Source organism: Lathyrus oleraceus, chromosome 4 (genome assembly GCF_024323335.1).
Source record: "Lathyrus oleraceus cultivar Zhongwan6 chromosome 4, CAAS_Psat_ZW6_1.0, whole genome shotgun sequence".
Lineage (NCBI taxonomy): Eukaryota > Viridiplantae > Streptophyta > Magnoliopsida > Fabales > Fabaceae > Lathyrus > Lathyrus oleraceus.
Genome location: NC_066582.1, coordinates 485,158,826 through 485,178,845, shown reverse-complemented (window position 1 = coordinate 485,178,845; position 20,020 = coordinate 485,158,826). Strand labels below are relative to the sequence as shown.

The 20,020-nt window shown below is 35.5% G+C and overlaps 2 protein-coding genes across 2 annotated transcripts; one reads left to right on the top strand and one right to left on the bottom strand.

Annotated features, from left to right (window-relative positions):
• Window positions 1-879: 879 nt before the first annotated feature.
• Window positions 880-2,796, top strand: LOC127076447 (pentatricopeptide repeat-containing protein At4g26680, mitochondrial). Its single transcript, XM_051018112.1, has one exon. It carries the CDS (start codon window positions 902-904, stop codon window positions 2,663-2,665), a length of 1,764 nt encoding a protein of 587 aa, XP_050874069.1. The 5' UTR covers window positions 880-901; the 3' UTR covers window positions 2,666-2,796.
• Window positions 2,797-2,980: 184 nt separating this feature from the next.
• On the bottom strand, window positions 2,981-8,224 carry LOC127076446 (glucose-6-phosphate 1-dehydrogenase, chloroplastic). Its single transcript, XM_051018111.1, has 10 exons — window positions 7,854-8,224; window positions 6,933-7,123; window positions 6,728-6,822; window positions 6,230-6,344; window positions 5,430-5,635; window positions 5,193-5,342; window positions 4,981-5,101; window positions 4,077-4,306; window positions 3,774-3,974; window positions 2,981-3,469 (listed from the first exon to the last, which is right to left on the bottom strand). Exons 1-10 carry the CDS (start codon window positions 8,059-8,061, stop codon window positions 3,220-3,222), a joined length of 1,767 nt encoding a protein of 588 aa, XP_050874068.1. The 5' UTR covers window positions 8,062-8,224; the 3' UTR covers window positions 2,981-3,219.
• Window positions 8,225-20,020: the final 11,796 nt, after the last annotated feature.

The following is a 20,020-nucleotide window of genomic DNA, read 5'->3' as shown; positions in this document are numbered from 1 at the left end:
ATTATTTTATAGATTTTTAAAATAAAATTCAAACTTCTTTTAATATCCAACGTCTATAATTAACTAATGGTGTAAAACTCTTTTACAATGACAGTGTATTTCAATTAATCTCATAATATTTTTATACCACTTTCTATTTATCAAGCATTAATTAATGTAAGTTTTTTTTTTGTGTGTAACTTATAAATTTGAACTCTCTTGATTATGTATTTGAACTTCGTTGACCATCCAATTTGATATTGAAATTTAATATTAAATTTGTGTGTTGAGTTATCATTTCTAGAAAAATAAATAGGTAATTGGTAAATATCAACTATATAACTACTAAAATAACATGATAGCAAAACTATCTTAATTGTCTTTTTATTTAAGAGTAATTACACTTCAAAAAAAGATATTTTAGTAACTTTATAATATCCAATTCAAATTGTTTCTCCCTCTTTATTAAAATACTCGAATTTCAAATTTTAAATTGTGTTCAATTTTATATTATCATTATTTTTTTCTCCTTTCATGGATACTTTCTATTCATTCCTCCTTCTCATTTTCTACTATTATTTTATTCACACTTTTTCTTCAAATTTCAAGTCTCTTTCACATTTATTTTTTCTACACTTTCTCTCTTTCATATTTTTTAACATTTAATTTTCTTTTTTTCATTTTTTATTCTAAGTATCAATTATCTTTCTATTAAATTAACTACCACAAACTATTTAAATTACTCTTTCCTTTACATTAATTTACACTAATAAAAGTTCAAACAAAAAAAACTAACGTCTCAATTTTTTTCAAGTGACACATGACCTCGTTCAAATCATTAAAATTATAGTATATGATTTTTATAGTTTGACAAAAAAAAATCATTTTTTTAAGTCTTCATGGGTATCAGTTCAAATTTTTGATGTTCTTGTGTCAGCATTATGTAAAGCCTTCTTTCTTACTTTTCCCCTATAGTGATGAGTACACACCACCCAATAACTTCATCTCATCTTCCTCATTCTCTTCCTTGTACCAGACAACAAAAACACACTTCTTCAACCTTAATATACCAGAAAGAATGAAAACACACTGCTTCAACCTTAATATACCAGAAAGAATGAAAACAAACATTCGATTTCACCAATTTTCAACTTCAACATCAATCCATTCCCACCACAATAACCAAACATTCCCCAGAAAAACATACTTACCTATACCTCACCGAACAATTCCACAACCAAAAGGACAAGACCTAGATTTCATCAATGTTTGTCACAGTCACATAATCCACTCTCAATGGGAAAAACTCAACCCTTTATCAAAAACCCTAACCCCATTCAGAACTCAACACATCCTCTTAAAACTCCAAAACGACCACGTTCTGTCTCTAAAGTTCTTCAACTGGGTTCATACCCATAACCCTAATTCTCACACCCTTCAAACGCATTCCTTCCTCCTTCACATTCTCACCAAAAATCGAAACTTTAAAACAGCCCAATCAATTTTCAGTAGAATCATTACCGATTCTAATCTCTTTGAATCATTGCTTTATTCCTATCGTCTCTGCAATTCTTCGCCCCTTGTTTTTGATACCCTTTTCAAGACTTTTGCTCACATGAACAAGCTAAGAAAGGCAACTGATACTTTCGTTAGAATGAAGGAATATGGATTGTTTCCAACTATTGAATCTTGCAATGCTTTTCTTAGTTCAATGCTTTATCTTAAAAGACCGGAATTGGTTTTATCGTTTTATCATCAAATGAGGAAAAATTCTATTTCACCTAATGTTTACACTCTGAATATGGTTGTTTCTGCTTGTTGTAAATTAGGGGAATTGAATAAAGCTTCTGAGATTTTGGAGAAGATGAAGGATATGGGTTTGAGTCCTAATGTTGTTACTTTCAATGCATTAATTTCTGGTTATTGTAATAAGGGTTTATTTGGCTTGGCTTTAAAGGTTAAAACTTTGATGATGGAGAATAATGGGGTGTTTCCAAATGTTGTTACTTTTAACACTCTTATTAGTGGGTTTTGTAAAGAGGGAAAAATGCATGAAGCTAATAGGGTTTTTAGTGAGATGAAGTTGGCTAATGTGGCACCTAATATTGTGACTTATAATACTTTGATTAATGGGTTTGGTCAAGTTGGTAATAGTGAAATGGGGGTTATGCTTTTTGAAGAGATGGAGAAGAATAAGGTGAGAGCTGATATTTTGACTTACAATGGTTTGATTTTGGGACATTGTAAAGAAGGGAAGACTAAGAAAGCTGCTTATTTGGTTAAGCAACTTGATAAGGAGAATTTGGTGCCAAATGCTTCTACTTTTTCTGCTCTTATTGTTGGACAGTGTGTTAGGAAGAACTCTGAACGTGCTTTTCTTGTTTATAGAAGTATGGTAAGGAGTGGTTTTAGTCCAGATGAGAATACTTTTCTGATGTTGGTATCGGCTTTCTGTAAGAATGAAGATTTTGATGGAGCTGTGCAAGTTTTGAGGGACATGTTGGATAGATTCATGACTCCTGATTCTAGTATTTTGTCTGAGGTTTGTAATGGACTTTGCAGGTGTGGGAGAAAACAGTTTGCATTGATGCTGTGTAGTGAGATAGAAGCTAAGCGTTTATTGCCACAAGGTTTTGACAAAGAAAAAATAGTCATAACTAGTCATGAAAATGAGACAAGCATTTGAACTTATTAGTTTGCTTTTTTGCTTGCCTGTGTAGTATGGTTTTTGAAGCTGTCAATAACATGCTTCATTATTTTTTGAAGACACTGTACAGAATGTACCTTTAAATCAATCACAAGATGCATATTTTGAAATTGAAATGTATAATATACTTGCTGCTCCGTTTGGCTCCACTATTAATTTACTTTTTTTTTTTTTTTTTTTTTACTTTTAAACATACACATTTGTATGACCGTTTTTCTCAAAAATAATAATGAAAGTTAGAATATTTATTTGATTGGGTAAAAAATGATAAATATGTGGATGAAAGTTTAAAAATACAATTAAAATTTGGTGTCCATTTATATATAGTTAACAGACAACATAGTTGTAATTCTAAAACAACTAGACACACTCCAGCAAGCACAAGATTTAGTTCACATGATAAGGTCTGCTGTGATTCCACATGAAATTTTCTTCTTCCAACCGATAGTTAGGCAAGCAGAAAACTTTCTTATAAGCCTAAAAAGAAATTGATAATGTATAGGCTGATAATCATAACAGGGCTCTGCCATTTATCAGTCATCACCACCAAGATCTCCCCATCTTACATTGTGCCTTGCAGCAAGGTAATGTGCTCCAACTGGTCCTCGGCTACCATAAGGATAGAGTTCTGGAGCAATCTTCTTGTTTTCAATTTCTTTTAGCAAAGGAGTGAATAGTGCCCAAGCTGCATCAAGTTCGTCGCTTCTGATGAAAAGCCTTCGTTCGCCTTCAATAGCATCTAAAAGTAACCTTTCATATGCATCTGGTATTTCTCTTGGATACCTTCACACAAATTAATTGAAAGCCATAAATTAACACCATCATCAAAACCTGATATTTTGTGTATTGAAAGCCATAAATTAACACCATCATCAAAACCTTATATTTTGTGTATTGAAAGCCATAAATTAACACCATCATCAAAACCTGTTATTTTGTGTATTGCTTCCACTGAATTAACTAGATTACCATGTTAACTTTCACATTTAAGTTTAGATTAATTTATAATAAAGTTTGATTCAAAAAAAATACTATTGAATTGAATTCAACCAACTCCATGGAGAACATATCTAGAAGATCTTAATACCTTGAACTGTAAAGCAAATTCAGGTCACTTCTGTCTAATCTCATTCCGAGACCAGGAACTTTGTTGTTGATCTTCAAATATATAGCTTCATCGGGTTGTACACGAAGCACAAGCTCATTTGTAGCTTTGTCCAGGTCAGTTCCAAAGTTCCGCTTGTACAAGTTACCTGGGACGTGTCTGAATTGCACTCTGATTTCTGCACTGAATCATTTTTTGTGTGGAGTTTTTTTGTAATTCATGATTCCAAAGAATGCAAAGCTAAAAAATCAAAGTTTTTTAAAATAAAGACGAAATATTTCATACCGTTTAGTATGAAGAGCCTTGCCAGCTTTCATTAGAAAAGGAACTCCATCCCATCTGGCATTGCCAATAAAAAGAGCAGCTGCAGCAAATGTTGGAGTAAGACTACCCTTCGGAACAGTCGGGTCATCTATATAAGCAGGATGTGATCTACCACCCTTGCTGTGGCCCTTATATTGACCAACTACAACATCTTCAAGCAGAATTGGTTTCATTGATCTCAGAACCTTCACCTGAGTTAAGACCATTCTCAGAAATCACAGAATAATGATGTTGGTTGAAACCTTTCCTTAAGATTATAGCATATTTAGGAGGACTGATTGAAAACTAAGTATTATTGATAAGGTATACTATATTCTGGAATTTTCGCTTGACCTAACTCAACCGTAGAAGCAAGGTAGCTCTAGGGTTAAGGATTGGTCAGAGCTTATAAGCATTAAGGCTCTGTATGGATAAGCAACTTAATTAAGCATGGATGACATAAAAATCTATTAAAACTATGTTAAAACAGCCTTCCAAATTAGATGCCGACACTATTTATAAAACACTTAATACAAAAAATATAACATCAAACCGCACAGAGCACGGGTCTAAATCTTGTTTATCATGAAAGTGTTTTTCTATAAGTTGTATCTATAACAAATAATGACATATAGTCAAATTGTTTTCATATATGTCATAAGCTGTTTTTATAAATTATCATGTAGAGCTTATAGAAATAAGATGAAAACTACTTGTGGACATGTCATAAATTGTTTCCGTAAGCTCTCTCATAAGATTCTCACAAGTATTTATGTCAGTAGATAAGCCTACACAAATCAATCTATACAAACTCTAATTTGGTCAGATCTAGTTGATATTAGATCTCAAATATACCCCATCATGTTCAAAACTGAAAGAGTTGTACCTTTTCATTTCTGATGTCCTCAGCATCCAAGCTGACAGGTGGTTCCATTGCAAACAGTGCTAGTATTTGCACAAGGTGATTTTGCATTATATCACGAATGATCCCATAGTTATCAAAATAACTACAAAAAAGCAAGGTTGAAGTTTGATTAGTTTGTGAGTTACCATTTCTCTGTAATACCATTAAGAAACATCTATCACAATATGACTCACCCCCCTCTTCCTTCTGTTCCAAAATCTTCAGAAAATATCACCTGTACATTGCGAATGTAATCCCGGGACCATAGAGGCTCAAAAACAAGATTTGAAAAACGAAGTACAGAGAGATTCTCCACAAGCTCCTTACCTAAGTAATGGTCGATCCTAGATAGTAAACAAATTTCAGTATTTCCAAACTTTCTTCTTTAGCTTGTTATGAAGAAAACAAAAAGAAAAAAAAAACAGATTGACCTGAATATTTGGTCTTCAGTGAGGTACTGCTTCAAACTTCTTGTTAGTTCGCTAGATGATTCTGAATCACGGCCAAATGGCTTTTCAACAATAACTCTTGTCCAGCCATTTTTCGAAGAGGCTTTGAGGCTAGCACATCTCACCACATCCACAAATATGTTTGGAGGTATTGACAAATAGAACAACCTGTTTGAAACTCTTCCACCCTAAAAGAAGCCATTGTCAAGTGAAACGGTTAGAACAACAACTACAACCTGGTTCAAAAGTAAATGATATGAAAAAATACAGAGAATACATAATATTTGATCATGTAGTTTGGCCAATTTTGCCTCTGTATCTGACGGCAGAGAAATTGCAGTACCTTTTTATTAATCAAGTTTAGGAATTACAGAGTACAACTTGTGTTTAAATACTACGGTTCAATTTACAAGATTATCAATGAACCATACTCAACCCGTTTGAGGGATTTATCCACTAATCAGTAAACAATATATGTATCCAGATCAATGCTCAGGCATACACCTGCCATAAAAGAAATGCCGTTTTTTTTGTTGATAATAGAACCCTTTTGTTACAGCCAGTTTTGATTTACATATTATCATATGCTCTAGATCCTTTTTCACCTTATTCTTAAAGATCTATATAGTCCAGCACTTTTTGAAAGGTATTAAATCCAGGGATTACTTTGAGAAAGCAACTATTGTTTAGTGTTATCCCAGTTATTTTATCATTTATGTCAAATATGTGAATCAAATGACATAAAAGATCAGATATGGTTTCTTTTTTCACTCAAGCATTACCTCTTTTTCTTTCAGCTTGGAATCCAAATCTAGAAAGTGGTCCTCAGAATTGTACAGACCAGAATGGTAAAAGCATCTTTTCAAGAATTGATCCATTTTATCTGCACAATTTGCCCTACAATTCAAAAGAACTCATCACTATAGGGGAAAAGTAAGAAAGAAGGCTTTACATAATGCTGCCACAAGAACATAAAAAATTTGAACTGATACCGACGAGTCTTAGTAATATTAGACTTAATAAAAGGTGACAGAGTTTTGTTAAATATTTGCCAACGCAAATTTTGACATGAATTTGGAAGGTTAGCGGAGTTCAAATATGTGGTTAATCATTCTCATTGGATAGTTGATGTATATTAGAATTTGGCGTTGAAATTGGGTCAAAATAACAGCTCTTATAACACATTTAGTTACAACTGTGAACAGTTAGTTATAACACATTTTTAGCAACTTTTGTACAAATACTTTCATACCAAACATAATTGCTACTGTAACACTTACCTCTTGTCAATTCTGCATGTTAAAGTCTGGCTAATCATGTTCCTTAACTCTTCATCGGTCATTTTAGTCCGAGCATATCCAAACACAATAAAATTCTGCATAAAGATTGCAAATATAGATCCTCAAACATTTAAACCGTCTACAACAACTCATTTAGCTAAAGTTCAAGATGCTGAATGCATCTGAATACCATTAAAATTCAGACCTCAGGTAGGCAATCTTCATAAAAAAGAGCAAAGAGTGCTGGAAAAATCTTCTTTTTGGCAAGGTCTCCAGAAGCTCCAACAACAGTTATACTAAGGTTTGATCCTGTGGATTCAGAGTCCGAAAAGGAAAATGATTCTTCAACTTGTCGAGGCTGGCCATCTTCTTTGGCCAACGGACTTCCAACTAAACCTGCATACAAGTAAATAACTTAACAACCTATAGGATGCGAGGACAGAGAACAAGAGGTTTAAGGAGCTGAAGAACACAGAATGACATGATCCAATGACAAAACAAGTATAAATACAAGGTGAATACGGTCTACCATTTAAAGTGGCACAATTAGGAAAACCATGTATTAGACAGAGAAGATTTTCAAAGTAGTACTCTCCTTTCACACTGGATTAACCAGTCATAAAACTCAATCATCCAGAAATAGCACACTTAACAAACAAACTAACTAACTAATTGCTCTAACTACTCTAATTTCCCTTTATTCTATATCCTAACAATTGACTCTTAGCACCATATTTGTGCACTTAAGCCAGCCAATGCCAGAACCAAGAAGTATCATGTTTTTCCTAAACAGGCCATATATCCAAATTTAGAATCTCTATCAATAGTACTCTTTTCATATGCATGAATTTGAGATCGGACCTAAGATCACATGCTTGTAAGCTCCTTTGACTCACTAGTCACAACATAAAACCGCAACCTAAGATCAACCTACCACAAAGCTAGTGCTGAAAAGAGTAAATCAAGGGCCATGGGGGAGGGGAGGATCAATTGCTAGATCAAGTAACCAGGTATGCAGATAACTATTTTATCCAGATAAAGTTAAGCTTCACAATTTCTACTCCAACATAAAAAGGAATCAATTAACGAAACATGATAATGTAAATAGAAGACAATACATACACACCATCATGAGAAGAAACAGCATTCAGGGGATGCCCATTTGAGGATCTGATCTGAAAATGTTTTCTACCCTTGTTTCCATGGAGGCCAATGCAAGAAAGCCACAGAGTAGTGGAGCAAGTGCTTGCAGTGAATTTACTACATAGTTGTGGTTCATTCCTGAATGCACAAGAAGAAACAATGCTTGAAGCATTACCTAGAACACTTGCCATGCAACAAATTTAGTCAGAAGAATTCACAACAAAACCATGTGATGTGATGAATCAAAAACTAAAAACCAGAAACAAAACAACAAAGTAATAAAATCAAAAACCAGAAACAAGTTAATTCAAGTTATGTACAGTGTAGGAAATTATTGGTTTATATAGTTAATTGTTTGTAAAAGTTAAATGAAAAAAGAAATGGATAATAAATGTTTCAAAGTTAGGAATTTAACTTTATACCAAAATTGCCCTTTACGTTAGGAAGCGGTCAAATCAAATGAGGGGTTATTTTGTAAATGCAAGACAAAAATATCTTGAATGAGAGGTCCATGTTTTTCTTAAAAAAAAAATTTCAACTGATAATGAAAAAAGAAAAGAAAAAATAGTAAGTGTGTCTCTAATTTAGCATTCACTATTTTTTTTTGGTATTATAAGAAAACATTCACTATTTTTATTTAAGTAAAAATTTCTAGGAAAATAGTTTATAGAATTATAAATTAAAGATATACTAGTTTTTTTAAGAGATTTTTAAGGGGTTTAAATATTTGTTAAGTATTAATATTTTTGAAATTATTAATTTTAAAAAACTATTTGTGAAATTTATTTTCATGGACTAAATTTGGATGTCGATTTTTTAGAGAATAAAATGTGCCTTTATTATTTTTATTTGTTTGTGTCACTTTAGGCTTTCTTCAGTTATATTTTCTTACAATTTTTTAATTAAAATTAGAGTAAATAGTCAAAAGTAATCTCTAACAATTATACACAATTATTTGATATCTAAAATATAAAATTATTAATTTCTCTTTAAAATTTTCAAATATTTTTTAGGATATTTTACTCTTTGTTTTATATTAATAATTTATTTGATACATATTTGATATTTGGAAGTATAAGTAAATTGAAAAATATCCGACAAATTAGTTGCAAGACATTTGTATCCTTTGTGGCTAGTTGAATATCCGACGAAAATGCACTCTATGAGCTAAAAATTGAATTTGTGAGTTGAGTATGACCTGAGATGAGGATAACAGGCACAATCAAATACCTTAAGAAATGTGTACTAAGGTATTTTCTTGTAGATAGACTCGAGATAAACAAGCATAATCCTAAATTTTGTAAAGAATAACAGTAGAAAATGGAAAGAATAGAGAAAAGTATTGAAAAAAAATAAAGAGCGAAAGTAAAGGAGATAACAGATTGAAAGATTAAATCAAAGATTTATCATGGTTGAGCCTAAATCACTTTGCATATTTTTGTTTCCAAGAGTTTCTTTTTGAGACTTTTACTAAAATTAGTTTTGAACTTTTTAATGATCAACCCAAACAATCTTTAACTATAACTTGAGATTTTGCACATAATCAACTCACAAATTTCATAACAACAATCAGAGTTTTTACTGAGGATTACCTCAAGAACCTTCACTCAAGTTTTTTACAAATTTAGCTTGCAACCATCAAATATTTTATAAAGATATTACACAAGAGAATTACACTCTTGAATAAAACAAAATTTAGCACAACAAAAACCTTTTCACTCTTTTGAAATTAAGGCAACTCTAGTGGAAAAAAAGGTTTTTAGAATGAAAAAGGGTATAAAGAATAGTAGAAATGTTTCTATTCATAAAATATGATTTATTATAAAATGAAGAGAAACCTCATTTATTTATAAGAAAATATGACTAAAAAAAAAAGAAATGATCCATGTGTCTTTTTAATGATTTAATTGATTAATTCTAGGTGATAATCGATTTATCAACCCAAATTATAAAAATTTAAGTTTCGACTTCACCGAATAAATTAACAACTTATTTAATAGATTAAGAGACATTGAAAATAGGTTTAATCAATTAGAGAAAACTCTTAATTGATTAACCAATGGAAAACACCTTCCTAATTTATTAACGAAGCTTCTAATGAATTAAGTGTGTGCTCTGAATGGTTTTAAGAGATTTATCAAAAAAGAAAAGAGGTTTGAAAATCATTTTTTATGAATTTTTCCTAAACAGTAAATATAACACCCTAAACCCCGAAAGTTATATATAAATTAATACTCGACAATTTAAGGTGTCGACAACGACAATCCTTCAATAAAACATAGTCATTCTTAAACATGCAGCAGAAAGTAAACAACATACAACACATGTCATCGCGTTTTCACCTTCACTTAGGGTATCATCCCAGAAAAATCATATTTATCGCAGAAATAAACATATTAACTTCAATTTGGATCTTATAAAGACTTAACTTTCACAAAATGATTTCTAAAGGAAATTCAATATCCAACTCTCAATGACTTCAAAACAACTCAACATAATAGTTATTAAACTCCAACCAAACAAGTAAGTCGAAATCAAACATAATAAAAGAAAACACCATTCGTCCCCAGTGTTACAAAATCAGAGCATATCGACTAAAAATAAATGTGATAACTAATGAAAATAACTTCAAAAACTATTTCTCACTCACAACAATAACTCTACTCCTGAGTATCTGTAACACCCTTCTAAAATACCCCAAATATTTAATTAAAATAATAAACATATATCAGAGTAATTATGCAGTTAAGGGCGTCACACAATCATTCACACCATGTTCCAAAATAACTGTCATGCTCTTTATTTAATCAATTAAACATTTGCATAAATCGCAGCGGATATAAATCAAATTAATCAAAACATGTAACATACTACATGTAAACTGGTTCAACAATCATCAACAACACAATTAAAATGTTCCCTCCCGATGTTACATCTATCAGAGCATGACCCACTAGGGAGACTACACTAGACTCCAAGCATTCGCTTCTACTCAACTCATTTCTCGTTACCTGAAAAATAGTTGTAAGGGTGAGTTCCTCAATCAATATAATAAGCATTATAGAATATAATGTCATGTTAAGTAATTTAACACATTAATCACCCTAATCGCAACATACAATCAGTAACAGCACATCAGCTCAACATCAACATAAAGCACAAGTATAATCTCAAATCATACTCCACAACAACTCAAACACACGTATAATATTGGAATACATCCATTCATATTATACGCCATACATACATTATGCAATGAGACTCCACACATGCGGTACCGACTATTCTTGAACATATAGTTCAAGCTCACCGATCCCTCCAGATACGGCTACTAAGCTCACTAGTCCCACTCATTTGAGACCTAGTGACTCACTCACTAATTCCTCACCATGGGAATTAGCTACAGCCCCGAAGGCTAGACTATGCACACTAATCATCTAGCATGCAACATCAACAACAAATCCACAATGATTCACTCACTAATTCCTCACCATGGGAATTAGCTACAGCCCCAAAGGCTATGCTATGCACGCTAATCATCTAGCAATGCAGCATCCACAACAATTCACAACGGACATATGCTCACACTCTAAGCCATACAACAGTCCATTCACACATACATGCATAATACATACATTCACATCATTATGCATATCATCATACATCATCAACACATCATTATTATGTCAATCAATTAAACACGGTATTAGCACGCTCTACTAATACCTATACTGCTCAAAACAGCGGGAATTAATCCCTATCACATCATATGCCAACATAGGCCAACCCTCAAATAGGCACACAACATTTAAAACACCAATTTTCCACTCTGCAACAGTGTTAACCGGTTAACGCCCTGGGTTAACCGGTTAACGCAGGCAAAAACACATTTTCTGGCAAAACGCAACAGTGTTAACCGGTTAACGCCCTGGGTTAACCGGTTAACGTAGGCAAAACAGCACATTTTCACAAATTATAACAGTGTTAACCGGTTAACACCCTGGGTTAACCGGTTAACGCAGACAAAACAACAGTTCCTGCGCTAACACAAGGCAGAATGCAGAATTCTCCGCACTTTCCGCCGTTGGAGGACTTCCGGACCTCCGATTCCGATTCCGTAAAAAGCTACACTATCGGAAAATCACGACACATACAATCACGGATTCAATTTCAGTTTTTAACACAGTTTAACCAACGTAATTCCAGCATTCACCAATCCCAATTAGGGTCAAATAACGGCTTATCACTACCCATCACATATTATCCCATAATACCCATTAATCGACGATAAACCCCCCTTACCTGATTAATCCGGCAAATCTTTGAGCTCCAAGCTTTTCTCTCTTCAATCTTCAGCCCTTGCTCTGTCTCTTTGCCCTTTTCCTCTTTCACGATCGTTCTCTGTTTTCACGTGAAACTTTCTTTTTACCAAATGGGATTCTTTCTCTTATTTCCAACATATATATTTTCCGAATAATAATAATAATAATCCCAAAAATAATAATAATAAAATTTCCAATTATTTAACTAAATTAATAAATAAATTATTAACTCAATTTAAATAATTATTTTATTATTATCGGGGTGTTACAACTCTCCCCCACTAAAAGAGTTTTCGTCCTCGAAAACATACCTCAAACGAACAACTCTGGGTAAGATTCCTTCATCTTACTCTCCAGTTCCCAAGTCACATTGCCACCTGCTGGTCCTCCCCAAGCTACCTTCACCAAGGCAATTTCTTTACCCCGCAACTGCTTCAACTCTCGATCCTCGATCCTCATAGGCGATGTTTCAACAGTCAGGTTATCTCTCACCTGTACATCATCTACTTGGACTACATGCGACGGATCATGAATGTACCTCCTCAACTGAGACACATGAAAAACCTCATGCAAATTCGCAAGTGACGGCGGTAAAGCGACACGATAGGCTACCTCCCCTATCCTCTCCAAAATCTGATAAGGACCAATAAATCGAGGTGTCAACTTCTTCGACTTCAAAGCTCGACCAACACCAGTTATCGGAGTAACACGAAGAAACACATGATCTCCCTCTTGGAACTCAAGTGACTTCCTCCTCTTATCATGATAACTCTTCTGACGACTCTGAGCAATTCTCATCTTCTCCTGAATCATCTTAATCTTTTCTGTAGTTTGTTGAACAATTTCCGGTCCAACCACAGCACTCTCACCGGACTCATACCAACATAAAGGTGTCCGACATCTCCTACCATACAAAGCTTCAAACGGTGCCATACCAATGCTCGAATGAAAACTATTGTTGTAGGTAAACTCAATCAAAGGTAAATAACAATCCCAAGCACCTCCCTTTTCCAAAACACAAGCCCTCAAAAGATCCTCTAGTGACTGAATCGTCCTCTCAGTCTGACCATCAGTCTGCGGATGATATGCAGAACTCAATCTCAGCTTAGTTCCCAAAGCCCTCTGCAAACCTTCCCAGAACTTCGATGTAAATCTAGGATCTCTGTCCGAAACAATACTCGACGGAATACCATGCAAACTTACAATCTTCTCAATATACAACTCGGCTAATCTCTCTAACGGATAATCCATTCTGATCGGAATGAAATGAGCCGACTTCGTCAATCTGTCAACAATCACCCAAATAGCTTCAAAATTCTTAATTGTTCTCGGTAAACCAGAAACAAAATCCATACTGATACTATCCCACTTCCACTCCGGAATAGCCAACGGTTGCATTAGCCCAGACGGCTTCTGATGCTCAATCTTCGACTTCTGACAAGTCAAACAGGAATAAACAAAACTCGCAATTTCTCTTTTCATTCCCGGCCACCAAAATAACTTTTTCAAATCATGATACATCTTCGTAGCTCCAGGATGAATACTCAAGCCACTACGATGTCCTTCCTCCAGAATACTCTTCTTAAGTTCGGTAACATCCGGAATACACACCCGATTACCAAATTTCAAAACGCCATTCTCATCAACTCTGAATTCACCACCTTGACCTTGATTCACTAAAGTCAACTTATCAACCAAAAGCACATCGGATTTCTGACCTTCTCTAATCTCATCCAGAATACTACTCGTTAACCTCAACATTCCCAATTTAACACTATTGTGAGTACTCTCACACACCAAACTCAAATCTCTAAACTGCTCAATTAAATCCAATTCCCTAACCATTAACATAGACATATGCAATGATTTCCGACTCAACGCATCAGCCACTACATTTGCTTTACCCGGATGGTAATTCAAACCAAAGTCATAATCCTTCAGAAACTCTAACCATCTCCTCTGTCTCATATTCAGCTCTTTCTGATCAAACAAATACTTTAAACTTTTATAGTCACTGAAAACCTCAAATCTCGACCCGTACAAATAATGTCTCCATAACTTCAGAACAAATACCACAGCTGCCAACTCTAAATCATGCGTCGGATAGTTCCTCTCATGAACCCTCAGTTGTCTCGAAGCATAAGCTATAACCTGCTTATTCTGCATCAACACACCACCCAAACCCAACAATGAAGCATCACAGTAAACCTCAAATGATTCCGACGAACTCGGTAATATCAGAATAGGAGCAGTAGTTAACCTTCTCTTTAACTCTTGGAAACCTTCTTCACATTTTGAGTCTCAAACAAACGCTTGCCCCTTTCTAGTCAACATCGTCAACGGTAACGCCAACTTAGAAAATCCCTCAATGAACTTCCTATAATAACCTGCAAGTCCAAGAAAACTCCTTATCTCAGAAACTGACTTTGGAGCTTCCCAATTAGATACCGCTTCTATCTTAGAAGGATCAACAGCAACACCACCTCTTGAAATCACATGACCAAGAAAACTAACTTCTTCTAACCAAAATTCACACTTCGACAGTTTAGCAAATAACTTCTTCTCTCGCAGAACTCCTAAAACCACTCTCAAATGCTCCGCATGCTCTTCTTCAGATTTCGAATACACCAAGATGTCATCAATAAACACCACAACAAATTGGTCTAGGTACGGATGGAAAATCCTATTCATATACTCCATGAATACTCCAGGCGCATTAGTCACACCAAAAGGCATTACAGAATACTCATAATGTCCATACCTTGTTCTGAAAGCAGTCTTCTGAATATCCTCAGTTTTCACACGTATCTGATGATACCCAGATCTCAAATCTATCTTGCTGAACACACTCGCACCAACCAACTGATCCATCAAATCATCAATCCTCGGCAAAGGATACCGATTCTTGATCGTCACTTTATTCAGTTGCCTGTAGTCCACACACAACCTCATAGTACCTTCTTTCTTCTTAACCAACAACACTGGTGCACCCCACGGTGACACACTCGGACGAATAAACTTCTTATCCAACAGATCTTCCAGCTGACTCTTCAATTCAGCTAACTCAACAGCAGACATACGATACGGAGCCATCGATATCGGTCTAGTACCAGGTACCAAATCAATCGAGAACTCAACTTCACGTTCTGGCGGCAATTCATTCACTTCTTCAGGAAACACATCAGGAAAATCACACACCACTGCTAGATCACCAATCACCAGTTTATCTTTAGCCTCCAAAGTCGCTAACAGCATAAACAACTCTGCCCCATCTGCGACTTCCTCATTCACCTGCCTTGCTGATAGAAACAAACTCTTTCCTTCTTCAATCTCAGGAAATATCACAGTCTTATCAAAACAGTTAATATAAACTCGGTTAACCACCAACCAGTTCATACCCAGAATAACATCAATCTGCACTAGTGGAAGACACACAAGGTCTATCCCAAAGTCTCTACCAAAAATACTCAAAGGACAACTCAAACAAACCGAAGTAGTAGTCACTGAACCCTTTGCAGGAGTATCAATCACCATACTACCATGCATCTCAGATATCTCTAACTTAAGTTTCACAGCACAATCCAAAGATATAAAGGAATGAGTGGCACCGGTGTCAATAATAGCTACAAGAGGAAAGCCATTAATATAACACGTACCTCGGATCAAACGATCATCTGCAGAAGTCTCAGAACCTGATAAAGCAAAGACCTTGCCTCCCGACTGATTCTCTCTCTTTGGCTTAGGACACTGTGGGCTAATATGACCCACTTCTCCACAGTTGAAACAAGTTATAGTCTTCAACCGACACTCTGCAGCCAAATGACCACCTTTGCCACACTTGAAACACTTCATCTCAGCACTGGTACACTCATGGACACGATGTCCGGCCCGACCACATCTATAACACTTAGCAGGGGCACTAGAGTCTCCCCCACTAGGCCTCTTCATCCCACTCTGCTTCTGGAAACCTTTGCCAGCTGCATACGGTTTCCCACGATCATTCTGATTCTTGCCTTTCCTATCAACCCTTTGCTGATAGCTCTCTGCTCTGGCTTTGGAATCCTGTTCAAAAATCCTGCAACAGTCAACCAAGTCAGAAAACACTCTGATCCGCTGATACCCAATAGCCTGTTTGATCTCGGGACGCAACTTGTTCTCAAACTTCACACATTTCGAAAATTCTCCAGCAGCCTCATTATAGGGAGTGTAATACTTTGACAGCTCTGTGAACTTAGCAGCATACTCAGTAACAGACTTGTTACCCTGTTTCAACTCTAAGAACTCTATCTCTTTCTTTCCTCTGACATCCTCTGGAAAATACTTCCTCAGGAATCTCTCTCTGAACACAGCCCAAGTGATCTCAGCATTTCCAGCAGATTCCAACTCAGTGCGGGTAGCAACCCACCAATCATCGGCTTCCTCTGACAGCATATGCGTACCGAACCTGACCTTCTGGTTATCGGCACACTCAGTTACCCGGAAGATCCTCTCGATCTCCTTCAACCACTTCTGAGCGCCATCTGGATCGTATGCTCCTTTGAACATTGGAGGATTGTTCTTCTGGAACTCACTCAGTTGACGAGCAGCTCCCATTCCCACAACATTCGGATTCCCTCCAAGTACTCCAGCTAGCATACCCAGAGCCTCAGCAATCGCAGCATCATCTCTACCTCTTCCAGCCATCTCTATTCTGAAAACCCAAACAAACTAAAACAATGAGTACTGATAGGTTACTCAACACCTATACCGTACAGGGGAAACAAAATAATTACGACTCGACTCGACCGACTATGCTCTGATACCACTAATGTAACACCCTTCTAAAATACCCCAAATATTTAATTAAAATAATAAACATATATCAGAGTAATTATGCAGTTAAGGGCGTCACACAATCATTCACACCATGTTCCAAAATAACTGTCATGCTCTTTATTTAATCAATTAAACATTTGCATAAATCGCAGCGGATATAAATCAAATTAATCAAAACATGTAACATACTACATGTAAACTGGTTCAACAATCATCAACAACACAATTAAAATGTTCCCTCCCGATGTTACATCTATCAGAGCATGACCCACTAGGGAGACTACACTAGACTCCAAGCATTCGCTTCTACTCAACTCATTTCTCGTTACCTGAAAAATAGTTGTAAGGGTGAGTTCCTCAATCAATATAATAAGCATTATAGAATATAATGTCATGTTAAGTAATTTAACACATTAATCACCCTAATCGCAACATACAATCAGTAACAGCACATCAGCTCAACATCAACATAAAGCACAAGTATAATCTCAAATCATACTCCACAACAACTCAAACACACGTATAATATTGGAATACATCCATCCATATTATACGCCATACATACATTATGCAATGAGACTCCACACATGCGGTACCGACTATTCTTGAACATATAGTTCAAGCTCACCGATCCCTCCAGATACGGCTACTAAGCTCACTAGTCCCACTCATTTGAGACCTAGTGACTCACTCACTAATTCCTCACCATGGGAATTAGCTACAGCCCCGAAGGCTAGACTATGCACACTAATCATCTAGCATGCAACATCAACAACAAATCCACAATGATTCACTCACTAATTCCTCACCATGGGAATTAGCTACAGCCCCAAAGGCTATGCTATGCACGCTAATCATCTAGCAATGCAGCATCCACAACAATTCACAACGGACATATGCTCACACTCTAAGCCATACAACAGTCCATTCACACATACATGCATAATACATACATTCACATCATTATGCATATCATCATACATCATCAACACATCATTATTATGTCAATCAATTAAACACGGTATTAGCACGCTCTACTAATACCTATACTGCTCAAAACAGCGGGAATTAATCCCTATCACATCATATGCCAACATAGGCCAACCCTCAAATAGGCACACAACATTTAAAACACCAATTTTCCACTCTGCAACAGTGTTAACCGGTTAACGCCCTGGGTTAACCGTTAACGCAGGCAAAAACACATTTTCTGGCAAAACGCAACAGTGTTAACCGGTTAACGCCCTGGGTTAACCGGTTAACGCAGGCAAAACAGCACATTTTCACAAATTATAACAGTGTTAACCGGTTAACACCCTGGGTTAACCGGTTAACGCAGACAAAACAACAGTTCCTGCGCTAACACAAGGCAGAATGCAGAATTCTCCGCACTTTCCGCCGTTGGAGGACTTCCGGACCTCCGATTCCGATTCCGTAAAAAGCTACACTATCGGAAAATCACGACACATACAATCACGGATTCAATTTCAGTTTTTAACACAGTTTAACCAACGTAATTCCAGCATTCACCAATCCCAATTAGGGTCAAATAACGGCTTATCACTACCCATCACATATTATCCCATAATACCCATTAATCGACGATAAACCCCCCTTACCTGATTAATCCGGCAAATCTTTGAGCTCCAAGCTTTTCTCTCTTCAATCTTCAGCCCTTGCTCTGTCTCTTTACCCTTTTCCTCTTTCACGATCGTTCTCTGTTTTCACGTGAAACTTTCTTTTTACCAAATGGGATTCTTTCTCTTATTTCCAACATATATATTTTCCGAATAATAATAATAATAATCCCAAAAATAATAATAATAAAATTTCCAATTATTTAACTAAATTAATAAATAAATTATTAACTCAATTTAAATAATTATTTTATTATTATCGGGGTGTTACAGTATCTGCAAGGAATCCATGTTGGACAACATCAAAGCAAAAGAGGTGAGAGTTCACACTAATAATTTAACGACATAAGCTGTAAGGTAGAATTCAAACATCTACACATTTAACAACAATCACACAACATCATTCTCACACGTAATCCATCAACCTACACAAAACAATCACATATTCATTATTTAAATTATGCAATAAGACTCACAACTTCAACAAGACTCATATGCATGTGGTACCATATCATCAATTAGTTCACTCAAGAACCAAATTCACCCTGCTCGAACCCCGAATACATCATGCTCGGATCTGAGACAAGTCATCAATCCACCCTGCTTATATTGCAACTTGTCTCTTTCATCAACAACAACGACATAACGAATGCATGTCACAATACATCAATGCGACAACAACGTAATGTTTAAAGTCCTCTCCCGCCAATAAACAAAGCATGAATTAACCCAACAATAATAGTTCCCCTCTTAAACTATCATCCTAACACAATATACTCACAATTTAAAAACATAATTCATGCTCATACAACAGTATATCATCACCACATTCACAATAATTAACATAACATCACCATCACATATGCACATATCAATCATTCATCAATTACTTCATAGATTACGATTAAAATCATGTTTAATCATTAATTCAGACCAAGCATCATTCAAATAGTAGATAACAAAGTATAACAATATCGAAAATATCCATAAAATTTGAAAATCGGAATCTACAATTTAATATCATCAAAACAAGCATCTGCATCCACTGCAGACTCATGACGGGTTACCCATCATGGTTATGGTGCCCGTCACCGATCTCCACACTTCTAGGCGTCACCTATGTGACATTCGGCTTGGAGAACAAGCATGGGTAACATGATGAGTTACTCGTCACCATCATGACGCCCTGAGACCTGCACAATTCGTCTTCTTTATTGGAGTTCAATGCAGAACTCCTAATTCTCATTCCAGGCATACAAAATCGGTCCAAAACGTTACACACATATTATATATTCATCAATGACATCCAATTTCATCAAATCAACACCTTTAATTCATGGTTTTCATAAAATTATATTATTCTCAAATCTTTAAAA

What these genes read in the sequence shown, in the direction of transcription:
- LOC127076447 (XM_051018112.1), top strand. Translation starts at nt 902, where the DNA reads ATGTTCTTGTGTCAGCATTATGTAAAGCCTTCTTTCTTACTTTTCCCC.
- LOC127076446 (XM_051018111.1), bottom strand. Translation starts at nt 8,061, where the DNA reads ATGGCAAGTGTTCTAGGTAATGCTTCAAGCATTGTTTCTTCTTGTGCA. An exon ending in TGCTGTTTCTTCTCATGATG is followed by an intron (nt 7,124 to 7,853) that starts GTGTGTATGTAT and finishes ACTTGTATGCAG; the next exon opens with GTTTAGTTGGAAGTCCGTTG. An exon ending in ACATGCAGAATTGACAAGAG is followed by an intron (nt 6,345 to 6,727) that starts GTAAGTGTTACA and finishes TTTGAATTGTAG; the next exon opens with GGCAAATTGTGCAGATAAAA.